Source organism: Salmo trutta, chromosome 26, assembly GCF_901001165.1.
Source record: "Salmo trutta chromosome 26, fSalTru1.1, whole genome shotgun sequence".
Lineage (NCBI taxonomy): Eukaryota > Metazoa > Chordata > Actinopteri > Salmoniformes > Salmonidae > Salmo > Salmo trutta.
In genome coordinates this window covers 2,598,622-2,617,965 of record NC_042982.1, presented here as the reverse complement: position 1 = coordinate 2,617,965, position 19,344 = coordinate 2,598,622, and the positions used below count along the sequence as shown (strand labels likewise).

The 19,344-nt window shown below is 40.0% G+C and overlaps 1 protein-coding gene across 1 annotated transcript in view; it reads left to right on the top strand.

Moving 5' to 3' along the window:
- Positions 1-19,061, top strand: part of ano7 (anoctamin 7) — a 79,040-nt gene extending 59,979 nt beyond the window's left edge. Inside the window, exons 20-24 of the mRNA XM_029714384.1 lie at positions 12,684-12,889; positions 12,980-13,119; positions 13,243-13,333; positions 15,899-16,018; positions 17,968-19,061. Of these exons, the coding sequence (XP_029570244.1) occupies positions 12,684-12,889; positions 12,980-13,119; positions 13,243-13,333; positions 15,899-16,018; positions 17,968-18,132 (722 nt within the window). The 3' untranslated portion in view covers positions 18,133-19,061. The remainder of the gene's footprint in view (positions 1-12,683; positions 12,890-12,979; positions 13,120-13,242; positions 13,334-15,898; positions 16,019-17,967) is intronic.
- The last annotated feature ends 283 nt before the right edge of the window (positions 19,062-19,344 follow it).

The window sequence follows — 19,344 nt, the reverse complement described above, 5'->3', positions numbered from 1 at the left end:
GAGGCTTTGTTGCGAAATAGGAAGCCAATTCTAGATTTAATTTAGGATTGGAGATGCTTAATGTGAGTCTGTAAGGAGAGTTTACAGTCTAACCAGACACCTAGGTATTTGTAGTTGTCCACATATTCTAAGTCAGAACCGTCCAGAGTAGTGATGCTGGGTGGGTGGTTAGGTGTGGGCAGTGATCGGTTGAAGAGCATGCATTTAGTTTTGCTTGCATTTAAGAGCAGTTGGAGGCCACGGAAGGAGAGTTGTATGGCATTGAAGCTCGTCTGGAGGTTAGTTAACGCAGTGTCCAAAGAAGGGCCAGAAGTATACAGAATGGTGTCGTTTGCGTAGAGGTGGATCAGAGAATCACCAGGAGCAAGAGCGACATCATTGATATATACAGAGAAAAGAGTCAGCCCGAGGATTGAACCCTGTGGCACCCCCATAGAGACTGCCAGAGGTCCGGACAACAGGCCCTCTGATTTGACACACTGAACTGTGTCAGAGAAGTAGTTGGTGAACCAGGCTAGGCAGTCATTTGAGAAACCAAGGCTGTTGAGTCTGCCGATAAGAATATGGTGATTGACAGTCGAAAGCCTTGACCAGGTCGATGAATACAGCTGCACAGTATTGTCTCTTATCGATGGCGGTAATGATATCGTTTAGGACCTTGAGCGTGGCTGAGGTGCACCCGTGACCAGCTCGGAAACCAGATTACATCGTGGAGAAGGTACGGTGGGATTCGAAATGGTTGGTGATCTGTTTGTTAACTTGGCTTTCCAAGACCTTAGAAAGGCAGGGTAGGGTAGATATAGGTCTGTAGCAGTTTGGGTCTAGAGTGTCTCCCCCTTTGAAGAGGGGGATGACCGCGGCAGCGTTCCAATCTTTGGGGATCTCAGACGATACGAAATAGAGGTTGAACAAGCTAGTAATAGGGGTTGCAACAATTTCGTCAGATAATTTTAGGAAGAGAGGGTGCAGATTGTCAAGCCCTGCTGATTTGTAGGGGTTCCAGATTTTGCAGCTCTTTCAGAACATCAGCTATCTGGATTTGGGTGAAGGAGAAATGGGGGAGGCTTGGGCAAGTTGCAGTGAGGGGTGCAGGGCTGTTGACTCGAGGTCGGGGTAGCCAGGTGGAAAGCATGGCCAGCCATAGAGAAATGCTTTTTGAAATTCTCCATTATCGCAGATTTATTGGTGACCTGGTCACCTACCTGATGTCACCTGGGCAGGTGCCAACAATGCCCCCAGACAGGCACTCCAGGTGAGGGAGAAGCTGACCACCTACTTCTCATCGCCAGCAGGGGAAGTCCAATGGCAGTATGCTGTGGAGTGAAACTGCTTTTTTAAGAGCCCCCTAACACAAAGGTTATTTTAAGAACCATCCACCGTTGTTCATAAAATAGCATTTTTTCCCAGATTATTTTATGTCTCATTGTATCTCTTCATTTGGAAGTTATATGAAATTTAACACCTTCCCTCTCCCATTAACGTCAGTATTATACACACCTGGAATGGTACATCAGGTGAGCAGGAGCACTAATTAAGGTTATACGACATATACTTAGTATGATAACAAAGGGAAAGGGTAACCTAGGGTCTATACAAATAGTACAGTTTATCACCCTCTTCACTGGTCTGACAAAATGCAGGTAGAAAAAAAACAAATTAGGAAGAGAATGTGTTTTTACTTTCATCTTGTCTTAGATCTACAAAGGTGTAGGGAAGAACTTAGCAGATTTAAGTATAAATGAGATATTAATAAAGAAATGAAACAACTGACTATGAAAACATAATTTAATAGGTATTCAAGTACAGGAAAGAACATGACAGGTATGTGTGTTGTAAAAATGTTACAAAAAATAAAACTATTGAAAGAGGTGTGTGTGTGTAAGTATGTGCATGTAAAAATACAAAAATGTATGTGTAGCCTGTAATCTGTAAGAGAACAACAAGAGCATGTATTGTTGGCACAACTGCAGACAGATACAGGCACTTCTCATAAAGCCTAGACGTAGTAGGGGAACTTCAGACATGGCCATAAAGAGAGAGAGGGCATGGCACTGGAGATCTGAGGTGCAGAGAGGAGTGGAGGAGAGGTGTGTGTGTGTGTGTGTGTCTCTGTCTCTGAAAAAATTTTTATAATGTGCAGCCATAACACAGCTAAACAAACAGATTGTCCCTGGACGTCATGGACCAGTTGATGGAACATAACTTCACAAAAATATTCAACACCCTGGTTTTCAAGTGGTTTTAAATTAAATATATATATTCACCTTTAATCTTGTAAGAGACCAAAAAGAGCATCTGTGAATTCTCCAGTGGGTGAGTTTCAATTCTGTCAATTCAGAAATCTATGAGTGCTATCCTAAGACTTTAGAAACATATTACTTCATGAATTGACTGAATTTAAAGGGAACTGATGTGTGTAAAAGGAAAGGTACAATGAGGGAGGTCAAAACAACAACCAGACAACTCCTCTTCCTGTCCTTCCTGTGAGCTGGTCGGCTAAATTGGTGGAAGGGAAGAGAAAAACAACATACAAGCTTTACATAATATAACACCATAAAAGTTGAGATTTATGTTAACTAAATACTGCTTGTATAGTGTAGTTAGTGGCATAAATATTGGAACATTGTGGTAAAGTTGGTAATTCTTGCTGTTTACTCATGGAATGTGTATTTCAGATCAAAAGATGAATGTGACAGGCAAATATTTAGACAGCAAACTGTTGTTTTAGGATATTTTCTAACGCAGAAACAACATCTATACATTTGCTTCATATTAATCCTTTGATCTAAAATACCAATTATCCGAATAGGTTTACTGTAAAAATGACCTACTTTACTTCACTGTCGCAACACTTATGACACTACCTGTGATGTGAAGAGAAAAAAAAACGTACCATTGAACTCGGCTTTGAAAAGCAGCTGATACATTTTAACCTTGACTGCTGCTTTTCTTTGCTGAGGCAGCCTCTTCAGGGTTTGCACCAGGCTCATGGCAAAGAGGGTCTCTTCATCCTCCTTCCTGTGAGCATCAGGTTGGGCTGCATCCCTCTCGACGGCTTTGAGGAGCCTCTGCTGAAATGAGTTGGGTGGCTCTGAGGGCTAGTACCTCCGATGACGCCTGGCGTGACATTGTTCCTCTTCGTTTCTCTCCCTGTTTTTCTCCTCGTTTGTCTCCACGGCCACATCCTGTTCAACGAGGTCCTCAGTGGTCACTTCCGTGAGGTTCATAATAATCTCAGGTGGTCCTAGATCCAGAGGTGCTTCCTCCATTTCATCATCTTCCATGGCTGCACCGGTGCTGGTCATACTTGTGGATGATGTAGACGTTGTAGAGGGTCTCGCTGCACTGGTGATGGTCACACTAGTAGATGACATAGAGGGTCTCGCTGCACTGGTGGAGGTGGTGGTCGCACTTGTAGATGACGTAGAGGGTCTTGATGCACCGGTGGTGACCACACTTGTAGATGACGTAGTAGAGGGTCTGGCTGTGAAATTGCCACTCATTGCCCCAGGCACAGTAAATGGATCCAGAAAATAAAGAATGTGGCAGAAGAGCCAAGGCTGCTGGCCTAAAGCTGATGACTCAGATCACTTCTTCTCTTTCTCTGCCCTTCTCTCTCTCTGATACCTTTCCCTGAGTCCTCTCCACTTCCTCCGACAGTCTTCTTCTACATAGACATGAACATGATAAGCCAAACCATTACCTACTGTAGCATAACAATTGTTATTAGATAACTATCATGGACATGTCACCTACTGTATACACACACACACACACACACACACACGGTCATCTGACCAAAGTATCGGGGTACAGTAGTATCTACCATTTCTATTTCTATTTCTCTGACATACACACTCACACTCTTTCAAACATGAATATTTGGGCAAGTTATCAGGGGTAGTAAATAGCATAATTTATATCACTATTTCACACACACACACACACACACACACACACACACACACACACACACACACACACACACACACACACACACACACACACACACACACACACACACACACACACACACACACACACACCTCATTGGCTAGGTTAGCTAGCTAGCTAACTAACCACATCTAGCACAAGCTCACTACTAAACTGATCTGGCAGAATCAGAACTAAAGTTTTGTTGCTAAGTATTCCACGATGCGGTTAGCCTTTCATGGCTGGGCCTGCAAGTTTGTGTTCCTTTTTTTGTGTGGATTCCGCGAGCGCTAGCTTGCTCTACTACAGACATCTGTCATCGTCGTGGGAAAGACTCATTGTTATCTTTTTGTAAAACAAATGGTTGCAGTAAAGAGCCAATCTGGATACTAAGGAGATCCTGAGGGAAATCAACGAGTACCAACAGCTTGACGCTATGGAGGAACAACATACTCCATCATGGAAAGATCCGACCACCTCACAAAATAACTTTAACCAGACAAAAAAAAAGAAAAACAGATTAATTTACAGACACGGATGATTTACTTACCATTGAGATAGAGGCTAGTGCTCTGGCTGGAATCCATGCAACACTGGAAAAGTTGTGTGAGGAGGTAGCAGGGATGAGGGAGAGTTTGGAGTTCAGCCAGAGTGAAATTCTCACGCTCCAAAGAGAGAACAAGACACTCACAGCCAAGGTTAAAATATACGATTCCAACATTGTCTACCCAGGGAAAACAGGGTAATGAAAGAGTCGCTACTAGACATACAAAGTCGTAGCATGCGTGAAAATCACATTTTTGCTGGGATTCCTGAGGACGCATCCAATAATCCAGAGGGCGTGATCAGAGAATTCATGCAATCCGCCTTGAAACTTCCTATAGAGACTGTAAACAAGGTGGCTTTCCACCAAGCACACAGACTTGGAGCTCGGAGCGACAAGACCAAGGGTCCCCGACCAATCATCACAAATTTTGAACACTACCAACAAAAGGAGCTGATCAAAAGCAGGGAATGGAGCATAAAGGGACCAAATTTGGTCTCAATTAACAATTTCCAAGGGAGATAAACGAACGTCGTAAGAGACTGTATCCGGTACAAAGACAACAAAGGGAGAACGGTAAGCGTGCCTTTATCATTGTGGACAAACTCTTTATAGATTGACAGCTATTCCGAGACAGCTCCATAACACCGTGGCTGTACTGAATTCTACAGGGACTTCAAGTTACGAAAAAAAGAAGGTATGGGAACTGTAAAAATATCTGAACATTATGAAGTGGATATGTGGGATGTGTTTTTCAATAATGCGAAAGGTAATTATGATGCAACTATGATGGTGATACGATATGGATTACAGTTATCATAATGAATATTAAGGCTTTACGCACTACATGTTACACACATAGACACTCAACCATGAAAATTGGCAGAGTTATTATTTATTTGGACATCACACATTATAGTCTTACTCTTATACAGACATCGTACACACTCTCACTATATCACATCCAATATCATACACATCAACCTACTCAGATTTGCTACACACATAATATCTTGTCTCAATTTTCTAACATCTGTGGCATTGACTCACAGGCAAACAGGCAAGGGAATGAAACAAATATTGCTAGAACCTATTTCTTGAATTCTAAATATCAGACATTTGAAAGCTCTAGTTTTGACCGTCATAATACTTCTGATGGCAGTAACTTTACAAGCACTAATTATGGTCAATTTAGACTGGGAATAGTATCTAGTTATGGTAAGGGGTGAAATAAGTATAGCCAGTTATAATTGTAACGGTTTAGCAGATTATAAAAAAAGAAGATCAGTCTTTACATGGCTAAAAGAAAAGGAATATAACATACACTATTTACAGGAAACTCCCTCTACATCCTTAGATGAAGTTGCGTGGAAAAAGGAATGGGGTGGTGAAATAATTTTCTGTCATGGACAAAGGAACTCAAAAGGTGTGATGATATTAATGAACAAAAATTTAGATCTGAATGTGCCAATAGTCAGGAATGATTCGCAAGGAAGGTGGATCCTTCTGAATATGAAAGTGGACGAAAAAGAGATTTGGCTCATTAATCTATATGGTCCAAATCAGGATGATCCACACTTCTTCGAAAACATTTATACCAATTTATTGAACTTACAGGCAACAAATGATCTAATCATTATGGTAGGAGACTATAACACAGTGTTAAGTACCTCAATGGACTGTAGAGGTAATCACTCTACAAACTATCATCACCGTGCCCTTATTAAGAAAATCACAAATATTATGGACACATTAGAAAGAGTGGATATTTGGAGACTAAAAACCCTGACCTAGTGAAATATACATGGAGGAGACTTAATCAAGCTAGTCGTCTTGACTATTTTCTTGTCTCTTTCTCTCTTGCATCAAAGGTTAAAAATGTTTTAATGGGAGACAGAATGCGATCGGATCCTCATCTAGTTGGCATTCACATAACTCTTATAGATTTTCCATGTGGACGTGGATATTGGACATTTAATCAAAGTTTACTGAAGGACAACTTCATTTTAACTAAGACAAAATAATTTATAACTGAATTTTTCCAGTGTAATATAGGTTCAGAAAATCCCCTTACTGTTTGGATACCTTTGAATGTACCTTCAGGGGTCATTCAATTCAATATTCATCGATAATAAAAAAGCAGTTTCTGGCTAAAGAGACAAGACTAACAAGGGAAATCCATGAACTAATAGTATAGGTAGATAGCAATAAAAACATTTACATTTATACATTTACGTCATTTAGCAGACGCTCTCATCCAGAGCGACTTACAGTAGCGAATGCATACATTTCATACATTTTTTTTTTTTCTCTGTGCTGGCCCCCCGTGGGAATCGAACCCACAACCCTGGTGTTGCAAACACCATGCTCTACCAACTGAGCTACAGGGAAGGCTAGGATACTAAAGAGATACAAAACAAGTCAGAGTAAAAACAAAAAGAACTTGAGGAACTTATTCAAGAATGATCTAATGTAATCTATTACAAAACTAAAGCAAACTGGATGGAATATGGAGAAAAATGCACAAAATTCTTCCTGAATCTCCAATACAGGAACGCTAACAAAAATAATTTGCGGAAACTCATTACTGGAGACGAGTCATATTTGATTCTCCCAATTATATTTTAAAAGAGGAAGCTAATTATTTTAGGCAGATGTTCTCTTTTCCGTCTCATCCTTTCCCACTGAATGAAGATTATGGTAAGGAATTATTTCCAAATAATATAAAAAATGGAAAATTAACAAATGTACGGAAAGATGTACGCGAAGGCCAAATTACAGAGGAATAACTTTTTGAGGCTATTAAATCCTTTCAGTCTGGAAAAACCCCAGGGCTTGATGGTGTAGAGGTATGTCAAGTATTTTTTGATATACTAAAAGCTCCATTGGTAGATTGTTTTAACTACTCCTTTAGAAATGGTAGTCTGTCAGGTACTCAGCAGGAAGGTCTGATTTCTCTATTATTAAAACAAGACCTAGATGGCAAATATAAAGACCCAGTCTAAAAAACTGGAGGCCCCTTTCAGTTCAATGTTGTGATGCAAAAAGACTAGCGAAATGCATAGCACTCAGATTTAAAAGGGTTTTACCAGGTATTGTTCACCCTGATCAGACAGGTTTTTTACATGGACGATACACTGGAGATAATATACGACAACTACTAGAAATAATAGAACATCATGAAACATATAAGAAGCCAGGAATGGTATTTATAGTGGATTTTGAAAAGGCATTTGATAAAGTAAGACTTGGTTTTATTTATAAATGCCTGGATATTTTCAATTTTGGTAATTCTCTTATAAAATGGGGAAAATTATGTATAGCAACCCCAGGTGTAAAATAGTAAATAAGGGCTACTTCTCAGAGAGTTTTGAATTGTCAAGAGGAGTTAAACAAGGGTGTCCGCTGTCACCATATCTATTCGTTATGGCCATCGAAATGCTAGCTATTAAAATCAGATCCAATAACAACATTAGTAGATTAGAAATCCAAGGCTTAAAAACAAAGGTGTCCATGTATGCCGATGACTCAAGTTTTATATTAAGTCCGCAAGCTAGATCCCTGCAATGTCTCATTGAAGATCTAGACTCTCTGGACTAAAACCTAATTATGATAAGTGTACAATATTACAATTGGATCCTTAAAAAATACAACTTTTACATTACCTTGCAGTTTACCTATAAAATGGGCTGATGGTGAAGTAAACATACTAGATACTCATATCACAAAATATATAAATAAGCTCTCCACAATGAATTTCAATAGAAAACTTGTAAAAATAGACAAGATCCTGCAACCATGGAGAAGTAAATACCTGTCTATTTATGGAAAAATTGCCCTCATTAGTCATATCTCAGTTTACTCACTTACTTATGGCGCTGCCTACTTCTGATGATTCGTTTTTCAAATCATATGAGCAAAAAAAAATGCACTTTATCTGGGACGCTAAACCAGACAAAATAAAATGTGCCTATTTATATAATGAATATGAATTGGGCGGGTTGAGATTATTAAATATTAAAGCACTAAACCACTCTCTAAAAGCTCCACTCATTCAAAAGTTTTATTTGAACCCTAAATGGTTCTCAAGTAGGAAAGCTCATCCATTGTTTAAAAATTGCTTTTTTCCCTTTGTGCAGATTGCCATGTCTCATTTTCGATTAATTGAAAATGATACTTTTTCAAAGTATCTCTCTTTTTCAAACAAGCATTGCAGAGCTGGCTACAATTTCAATTTCATCCCCCTGAAAAGATAGAACAAATATTATGGCTGAACTCAAATGTGCTGGTTGATCAAATACCTGTATTTATGGGAAAGATGTTTGAAAAGGGTATTTTGTTCTTAAATGATATTGTAAATTGGAATGGTAGAGTTATGTCCTTCTTGGAGTTATCAGAATTGTATGGAAAGGTCTGCTCAATCCAAGAGTACAACCAATTGATTACAGCGTTACCACTAAAAATGTAGGAGGCAGGTGGCAGCGGGGGGAGGTAGGGAACTGGTCTGTCTGCCAAAACTTCGGAGGAATAAAGATAGCATAAATAGGAAAGTTTACCTGTTTCATTTGAGGACCAGGATGTTGACAACTGTGCCATACAGATTGCAAAATAGTTGGGAAGAGATTTTTGATGTACCGATTCCATGGTAGAGGGTGTATGAGTTGATATATAAAACAACGCAAGATTCAAGACTTCGTGCTTTTCATCTAAAATTATTATATAGAGTTCTTGCCATAACAAAATGTTGAATATTTGGGGCATAAAATCATCAAAGCTCTGCAGATTTTGTTGTGAGGATACAGAATCATTAGACCATTTATTTTGGTATTGCCCTCAGGTAGCCTGTTTCTGGTCTCAGGTTCAGGAATGGCTGAAAATGCATAGCATTGATCTAATATTGACTCTAGAAATAATAGTGTTAGGAGATATGGAGAGACCGGGTCAGTCAATTACTAATATACTAATACTCTTAGTAAAAGTATTTATCTTCAACTCGCAATCTGTGGATTCTATTTGATTAGATAGATTGAAATTGTACGTTAAGCATCACAGCATAGTTGAAAGATATGTGTTGCGTAGAAACCCGAAGTGGGTGGTCAGCAGAGATAGATGGGAAGGGCTGAGGGAAGCTGAGGGTTGGTATGTGGAATTGAAGACAAGCGGGAGTGGAGTTGCTGTGTGGGAGATAGAATGATGGTCAAAGATAAAAGTAAAAATAAAAAAAAGTAAAAATAAAACATAATAAAAAGTACATTTGAATGAGACTAAGTGGCAGTGTTTTTACAACTAATGCCGGTTTGCCTGAGGCTGATGCCGTGCAGGTGTTTGTACACATGCATAAACACACACTCTCATTCAAATAAACACATGCAAGAACACACACATACATGTAATAGTGCCAAACATGCACACAAACATATACAGTTGGCATTGCTGTTATGATTTTTGTTGTCCTTGATGTCCTTTGTTTTAAATGTATTATTTTGTTTTATATATTTTTTTTGCATTGTTGTTTGCTGTTTTCTTCTGTCTACGGTTTGCAACTGCACATGGGGACAAAGATTGTACTTTTTGGAGAACTCTCCTCTGGTCTGATGAAACAAAAATAGAACTGTTTGGCCATAATGACCATCGTTATGTTTGGAGGAAAAAGGTGGAGGCTTGCAAGCCAAAGAACACCAACCCAACCGTGAAGCACGGGGGATGGCAGCATCATGTTGGTGGGGTGCTTTGCTGCAGGAGGGACTGGTGCACTTGACAAAATAGATGGCTTCATGAGGGAGGAAAATGATGTGCATATATTGAAGCAACATCTCAAGATCAGGAAGTTAAAGCTTGGTCGCAAATGGGTCTTCCAAATGGACAATGACCCTAAACATACTTCCAAAGTTGTGTCAAAATGGCTTAAGGACAACAAAGTCAAGGTATTGGAGTGGCCATCACAAAGCCCAGACCTCAATCCTATAGAAAATTTGTGTGCAAAACTGAAAAAGCGTGCGCGAGCACGGAGGCCTACAAACCTGACTCAGTTCCACCAGCTCTGTCAGGAGGAATGGGCCAAAATTCACCCAACTTAAAAACCTCTTACATCTAGATGTTCCGCTAGCGGAACACCGCTCCAATATCCAATGATAGGGCGTGGCGCGAATTACAAATTCCTCAAAAATCCCAAAACTTCAATTTTTCAAACATATGACTATTTTACACCATTTTAAAGACAAGACTCTCCTTTATCTAACCACATTGTCCGATTTCAAAAAGGCTTTACAACGAAAGCAAAACATTAGATTATGTCAGGAGAGTACCCAGCCAGAAATAATCCCACACCCATTTTTCAAGCTACCATATAATGTCACAAAAACCAAAACCACAGCTAAATGCAGCACTAACCTTTGATGATCTTCATCAGATGACACTCCTAGGACATTATGTTATACAATACATGCATGTTTTGTTCAATGAAGTTCATATTTATATCAAAAGACAGCTTTTTACATTAGCATGTGACGTTCAGAACTAGCATACCCACCAAACACTTCCGGTGAATTTACAAAATTACTCACGATAAACGTTCACAAAAAACATAACAATTATTTTAAGAATTATAGATACAGAACTCCTTTATGCAATCGCGGTGTCCGATTTTAAAATAGCTTTTCGGTGAAAGCACATTTTGCAATATTCTGAGTAGATAGCCCGGCCATCACAGGCTAGCTATTTTGACACCCACCAAGTTTGGCACTCACCAAACTCAGATTTACTATAAGAAAAATTGGATTACCTTTGCTGTTCTTCGTCAGAATGCACTCCCAGGACTTCTACTTCCACACCAATGTTGTTTTTGTTCCAAATAATCCATAGTTATATCCAAATAGCGGCGTTTTGTTCTTGCGTTCAAGACACTATCCGAAGGGTGAAGCGCCGGCGCGTATCGTGACAAAGAATTTCAAAATATTCCATTACCGTACTTCGAAGCATGTCAAACGCTGTTTAAAATCAATTTTTATGCGATTTTTCTCGTAAAATAGCGATAATATTCCAACCGGGAGACGTCGTTTTCGTTCAAAGACTGAAAATGTAAAATGGACTCTTCACGTGCACGCCCGTTTCATTGTTCTCAGATCGACCACTATCCAAATGCGCTACTGTTTTTCAGCCAGGGACTACAGAGTCATCATTCAATGTTCTGGCGCCTTCTGAGAGCCTATGGGAGCCTTAGAAAATGTCACGTTACAGCAGAGATCCTCTGTTTTCGATAAAGAGGGTATAGAAGGCCAAGAAATGGTCAGAGAGGGCACTTCCTGTTTAGAAACTTCTCAGGTTTTGGCCTGCCATATGAGTTCTGTTATACTCACAGACACCATTCAAACAGTTTTAGAAACTTTAGGGTGCTTTCTATCCAAATCAAACAATTATATGCATATTCTAGTTTCTGGGCAGGAGTAATAACCAGATTAAATCGGGTACGTTTTTTTATCCGGCCGTGAAAATACTGCCCCCTATCCTAAACAGGTTAATGTGGGGAGCTTGTGGAAGGCTACCCGAAACGTTTGACCGAAGTTAAACAATTTAAAGGCAATGCTACCAAATACTAATTGAGTGTATGTAAACTTCTGACCCACTGGGAATGTGATGAAAAAAATAAAATATTAAATAAATATCTCTATTATTATTCTGACATTTCTCACTCTTAAAATAAAGTGGTGATCCTAACTGACCTAAGACAGGGAATTTTTACTCTGATTAATTGTCAGGAATTGTTAAAAACTGAGTTTAAATGTATTTGGCTAAGGTGTATGTAAACTTCCGACTTCAACTGTATTGACTCCAGACATTTCAGCTTTTTATTTTTTATTAATTTCTAAAAACATAATTCCGCTTTGACATTGTGGGATATTGTGTTTAAGCCAGTGACAAAAAAATCTAAATTGAATCCATTTTAAATTCAGGCTGTAACACAACAAAATGGGAAAAAATGTCAAGGGGTATAAATACTGTGTTCAAAACATAAAGAACACTTGCTCTTTCCATGACATAGACAAATTAACAATTGTTTCAGAATATTTTCTGTGGGCACTATATTCTGCTAATCCATCATTTAATGAATTTAACGGAATTGTACATTACTACATGGCTCAGATTACAGATGCATTTACATACCCCAACACAAGCAGAAGGTGACTGCTGACTGCCCCCCTCTTTGCAGTGTTGCAGTTTGGCTTCATTACCATCTTTGTGGCGGCATGTCCACTTGCCCCGCTGTTTGCCCTGATCAATAACTGGGTAGAGGTGCGTCTGGACGCGCAGAAGTTTGTGTGTCAGTACAGACGGCCCGTAGCGGAGAGGGCTCAGGACATTGGAATCTGGCTGGACATCCTGCAAGTCATCACCTACTTTGCTGTCATTAGTAATGTAAGTGTACTGTATGTGTGTGTGTCTGTGTGCGTGCGTGTGATGTTATAAGTGTGCTTGGTTTAATGAAGACTCCTGCCTCTCTGCCAGGCCTTCCTGATAGCTTTCACTTCTGACTTCCTGCCTCGCCTCTACTACCGCTACAACAATGATGGAAACCTTCAGGGTTATGTTAACTTCACTCTGGGTACTTCCCCAAGCAACTTTAACGCCAACAACACGCAATGCAGGTAGAGACACACTCATAATCACCCATGAATGTATATATGCATTTCGTGAATGTTGTTATTTTTTTGTTCCTATTACTCTACAACTGGCATTGTCATCTAGCATTTGTTTGTTCGTTTTTTTAGATATCGAGGATACAGGGACAGAAATGGGCATTTCCGACCGGAGTACTTCCACCTTCTGGCTTGCCGGCTGGCCTTTGTCATCATTTTTGAGGCAAGTTCCGTTGAGTTGAGCTATGTCATTATGTGGACGACTTTTGCAGTACAGATTTAATGCAATTCATTGACTAATTCAGTGTTTATAGGTCTATCTGTGTATGCATTTTTGTTAAGGAGCTGAGGCATCTTGGAGAATTGAGATTGAGATGCCTTGTCGTGTGCTCTGAGAATGTGTGCACTGTCACTGACTGGTTTAAAACCTAAGGGTGTTATGTTTTTATACTGTGGTGCTTCATTTTGGTGTTTTATTTTTATACTCTTGTCTCGGAGTGTTGGCTAGTCAACACATTGCATCTGAGTAAGCTTAAAGGCTTCTTACAATGTTCATATACAGTGCATTCGGAAAGTATTCAGACCCCTTGACTTTTTCCACATTTTGTTACATTGCAGCCTTGTTCTAAAATGTATTAAATTGATTTTTCCCTGATAAATCTACACACAATACTCCAATACGACAAAGCATAAACAGGTTTTTATAAATTCTAGTAAATTCATAAAAAATAAACAACAGATACCTTATTTACATAAGTTTTCAGACCCTTTGCTATGAGACTTGAAATTGAGCTCAGGTGCATCCTGTTTCCATTAATCATCCTTGAGATGTTTCTACAACTTGATTGGAGTCCACCTGTCGTAAATTCAATTCATTGGACATGATTTGGAAAGGCACACACCTGTCTATATAAGGTCCCACGGTTGGCAGTGCATGTCAGGGCAAAAAACAAGCCGTGAGGTCAAAGGAATTGTCCGTAGAGCTCCGAGACAGGATTGTGTCGAGGCACAGATCTGGGGAAGGGAAACCAAAACATTTCTTCAGCATTGAAGGTCCTTAAGAACACAGTGGCCTCCAAGTTTGGAACCAATAACACTCTTCCTAGAGCTGGCCGCTCGACCAAACTGAGGAATCGGGGGAGAAGGGCCTTGGTCAGGGAGGTGACCAAGAACCCGATGGTCACTCTGACAGTGCTACAGAGTTCGTCTGTGGAGATAGGAGAACCTTCCAGAAGGACAACCATCTCTGCAGCACTCCACCAATCAGGCCTTTATGGTAGAGTGGCCAGACAGAAGCCACTCCTCAGTAAAAGGCACTTGACATCCCGCTTGGAGTTTAACAAAAGGCACCTAAAGGACTCTCAGACCATGACAAACAAGAATCTCAGCTCTGATGAAACCAAGATTGAACTTTTTGTCCTGAATGCCAAGCATCACATCTGGAGGAAAACCTGGCACCATCCCTACGGTGAAACATGGTGGTGGCAGCATCGTGCTGTGGGGATGTTTTTCAGCAGCAGGGACTGGGAGACTAGTCAGGATCGAGGGAAATATGAATGGAGCAAAGTACAGAGAGATCCTTGATGAAAACCTGCTCCAGAGTGCTCAGAACCTCAGACTAGGGTGAAGGTTCAACCTTCCAACATGACAACGACCCTAAGCACACTGCCAAGACAATGCAGGAGTGGCTTTGGGACAAGTCTCTGAACGTCCTTGAGTGGCCCAGCCAGAGCCCGGACTTGAATCCAATCAAACATCTCTGGAGAGACCTGAAAATATCTGTGCAGCGACACTCCCCATCCAACCTGACAGAGATGAGCGGATCTGCAGAGAAGAATGGGAGACACCCCAAATACAGGTGTGCCAAGCTTTTAGTGTCATACCCATGAAGACACGAGGCTGTAATCACTGCCAAATGTGCTTCAACAAAGTACTGAGGAAAGGGTCTGAATACTTAAGTAAATGGGATTTTTCAGTTATTTTTTTTATCAATTTCCAAACATATAAAAAAACAGTTTTTGCTTTGTCATTATGGGATATTGTCTGTAGATTGAGGAGGGGGAAAAAATATTTAATCAATTTTAGAATATATATATATATATTTTCAAATTTATTTAACCAGGTAGGCAAGTTGAGAACAAGTTCTCATTTACAATTGCGACCTGGCCAAGATAAAGCAAAGCAGTTCAACACATACAACAACACAGAGTTACACATGGAGTAAAACAAACATACAGTCAATAATACAGTAGAAAATAAGTCTATATACAATGTGAGCAAATGAGGTGAGATAAGGGAGGTAAAGGCAAAAAAGGCCATGGTGTCAAAGTAAATACAATATAGCAAGTAAAACACTGGAATGGTAGATTTGTAGTGGAAGAAAGTGCAAAGTGGAAATAGAAATAATGGGGTGCAAAGGAGCAAAATAAACAAATACAGTAGGGGAAGAGGTAGTTGTTTGGGCTAAATTATAGATGGGCTATGTACAGGTGCAGTGATCTGTGAGTAGCTCTGACAGCTGGTGCTTAAAGCTAGTGAGAGAGATAAGTGTTTCCAGTTTCAGAGATTTTTGTAGTTCGTTCCAGTCATTGGCAGCAGAGAACTGGAAGGAGAGACGGCCAAAGGAGGAATTGGCTTTGGGGGTGAATAAGAATAAGGCTGTAACGTAACAAAATATGGAAAGAGTCAAGGGGTCTGAATACTTTCCAAATGCACTGTATGCTTATAATGTGTCTCCTTCCCTGGTCCATCTTCGCTCTCTTTCTTTTTTCCCTTTCTCTTTGCTCAGCATGTTGTGTTCTTAATCGGTCGTTTGATTGACTTCATGGTCCCTGATATACCTGAGGACGTGGAGATCAAAATTAAGAGGGAGCACTACATGGCCAAGGAGGCCCTGGCTGAGAACGAGGTGAGAACCCCTGTACCTCTTTCTAGATACCTGTTAGTTAATCGATCAATCAACCAACCGATTAACCAATCAAATCTCTATATTATTCACAGGGTAATTTTGGCTTCTTTTTTTAACCAATGATAACACCAGCTGACTCTTTTACCAATTAGATAGTGTATTTTCTTCCTCATTATCAATCATCGAAACAACTTTACTATACACACAATTTCTCAACATAAAAGTTGAAACATGCCTTGCAGTAGTGGTCGCTGATTGGCTGGTGACTGATTGATTGATGAAGGGAAAACAGATTAAGCACAGATGCAACAAATGAAAAGGAATGATCTTACTCGGGATAACTAGTGTATATCACAAAGTAGGATGAGCTAGCTAGCCAGTTTACTTTCCTAAATATTCTGAAATATTAGCTCAGATATAAATGGGCATGCTACTAGTTCTAGCTAGCTTACTCTACCTTATCAAAAGTTACTAGCTAATTTGACCAAAGTTATTTCTGAATGTTTATCAAAATAACTTTAGCTGGCTAATTAATTTGTTCATGCTTTGTGATACACCCATGACAGAACTTTTTCACCAAGCTGTCACACTCTCTAAACTGATGCAAAGGAATTTTAAGAAGGAACGGTCAGATGCAACAAAATATCCCAGAACCTAAGCTGCACTGTGAGCCAGATTGCAAAACAGAATGACATTCAAATGAATTGACTGATGCATGCTCAATTTTCCGTCCCGACTCCCGGTCAGAAGCCCCAAAAAGATCTATAACCATCCATGAGCTATAATTTGCAGAAGAAAAGTATAGACGCGCAAGAGTCTACACTGGATAGGTCAGAATGAGACACGCCTAACCAATGACATTACAATAGAGGCGGGACTGAAGTTGTGTGGACCAATAAGGTGACAGGTCGCATGGCGCAAGCATCAGAAAAATTAACAAGGCGTCCCACATCACTGCACAGAGCAAAGACCGCTCAAATTTATTTGTCACATGCTTCGTAGTCAACAGGTGTAGACTAACAGTGAAATGCTTACTTTATGAGTCCTTTTCCAACAATTCATAGTTAAAGATAAGATACATTTTTATTTATAAAAAACATAAATGTCCCCACAGTGAGTCAGGCTGGTCAGGACAGCCCGATTGATTACACATGGTATTCAAAGTTGGGGTCGCGGGGGAATTGCAGTGGGGCCACCATATTTATAAAAAATATATATGTAAGAGTACAGATTATTGTATGGGACAATATAAACTTTTTTTTAGAAAGATCATTTACAATTTATTTGATTGAGTAAATGTATTTAGTTCTCTTAATTTTGATAAATGAATGTTGATGTAAAATTGAAATTTACTGATTTTAAAGTTGTGTCATTAGATTTGGGGTGGAGTCACAAGAAGATATTGTGAAAAAAATTGCTTCCCTTTTGAAAAACTATGAATACCACTGGATTACAGTATATTTTGGAACATTAAATCTACTGGGGCTCCACCCCTAACGCCCTATTGGTAGAGCCATGACTGGGCTCTTGAACAGTGTGACATAGGACATGTGGGCTACAATACATATGCCGCATACATGTGCTAGTCGGAACTAGGAAACTCTGAAATGTATAACTTGCTAACTGGTTGTAGTTATACACAAGCAGTGTTCGACCAGTTATCAAGTACAGAATTTCAGAGTTTCCTAGTTCCGACTAGCATGTAAACGCTGCATGTCTCAGGAACTAGATGTCAATGTGTGATCCCTTTCCAGTGTTTTTTTGTACTGCATTATTATGTTGTATTATAGTGCATTGGTTGAGTATTTTGTTTGCTAACCTCAGAAAATGAATTTCCATGTAAATGAAGTTATTGTATCCTATGACATGAAGAAAATTCTACGCTAATTTTTCAGAGTCAATGAATCCACCCTTTGCTTTCTTTTTGTTTCACACCCTGTATGTTGCAGGCTTTGGGTAAGGTTGTCGTCCTACTTGAAAAGGAGAATCTGTCCACTGAGCTGCGACACAGAGCCAAACCTCAAACTTCCACAGCGTCTCCACCCCGGGAGAGCAACTCACCACCACCCTTACTGAATCCAATCCCAGAGGACCCAGACAGATCACCGCTCTAACCCCTGACCTCCCCAGGGGTCATATGGGCGCCAGCTCAATGTCACATGATGGTGTGATGAGACTTATTTTTCAGCTCTGTGTTTCTAACAATCTTCAGTGACATGGACAGGTACAGTCATGACTGTAAGACTGAGGAGAAGGCAAATAACAGGACTAATCCTTTCTCAGGACAGACTGCAGTGAGTTTGAGGCTTTGCATTGTGCTTACTGTACCCATATTGAGCAGCAGCATCCCCCCACTCTAACCATGCAGCAAATGTGTGGACTACTAGAGAACTGTGACTAGACTAGTCTTTCGAATGAATCGTTAGACGGGAGTCCTGACTCTGTGGTCATAGAAAATTCCATTGCACTTACGATAAGTGCAATGGAATTTTCTATGACCACAGAGTCAGGACTCGTAAGAATAGGGGTGATAACCACGGTGTCTTGGCCAAATTCTCAACCTGGCTCCATTCAATCATGGCCACCTAATCATTCCCCTGATTCCCAATGGGCATATATCACTCCTCAACTCTCCACCATGATAGCTGCTGTGTGAGTGTTCTGGCACAAAATGGTTGCTGTGCATCACCCAAATGGGTGCTACACATTGGTGGTGGAAGAGGTGAGTTCCCCCCTTTAATATGTAAAGCACTATACAAATCCAATCAATCAATTACTACTAGAGAAATGTGTCTCTTTCGGTGAAGCTGCTCAGTCCTTAACTGAATAATATAATTACCTTTTGGGGTTCACTTCATGTTCATGTTCCAGGAGTTATAGTCTTCCCGTTCAGTCCCCCCCCCCCAAATATACTGTATATTTACTGTATGAAGCAGCGTGAACAAATAAGCGCACAGACGGGAATCAACTGAAGTATTTATTTAACTAACACAATTATGATACATGTGTGTATATATATAAACTCAGCAAACAAAGAAACGTCCTCTCACTGTCAACTGCGTTTATTTTCAGCAAACTTAACGTGTTAATATTTGTATGAACATAACAAGATTCAACAACTGAGATATAAACTGAACAAGTTCTACAGACATGTGACTAACATAAATGGAAAAATGTGTCCCTGAACCAAGGGAGGGTCAAAATCAAAAGTAACAGTCAGTATCTGGTGTGGCCACCAGCTGCATTAAGTACTGCAGTGCATCTCCTCCTCATGGACTGCACCAGATTTGCCAGATCTTGCTGTGAGATGTTACCCCACTCTTCCA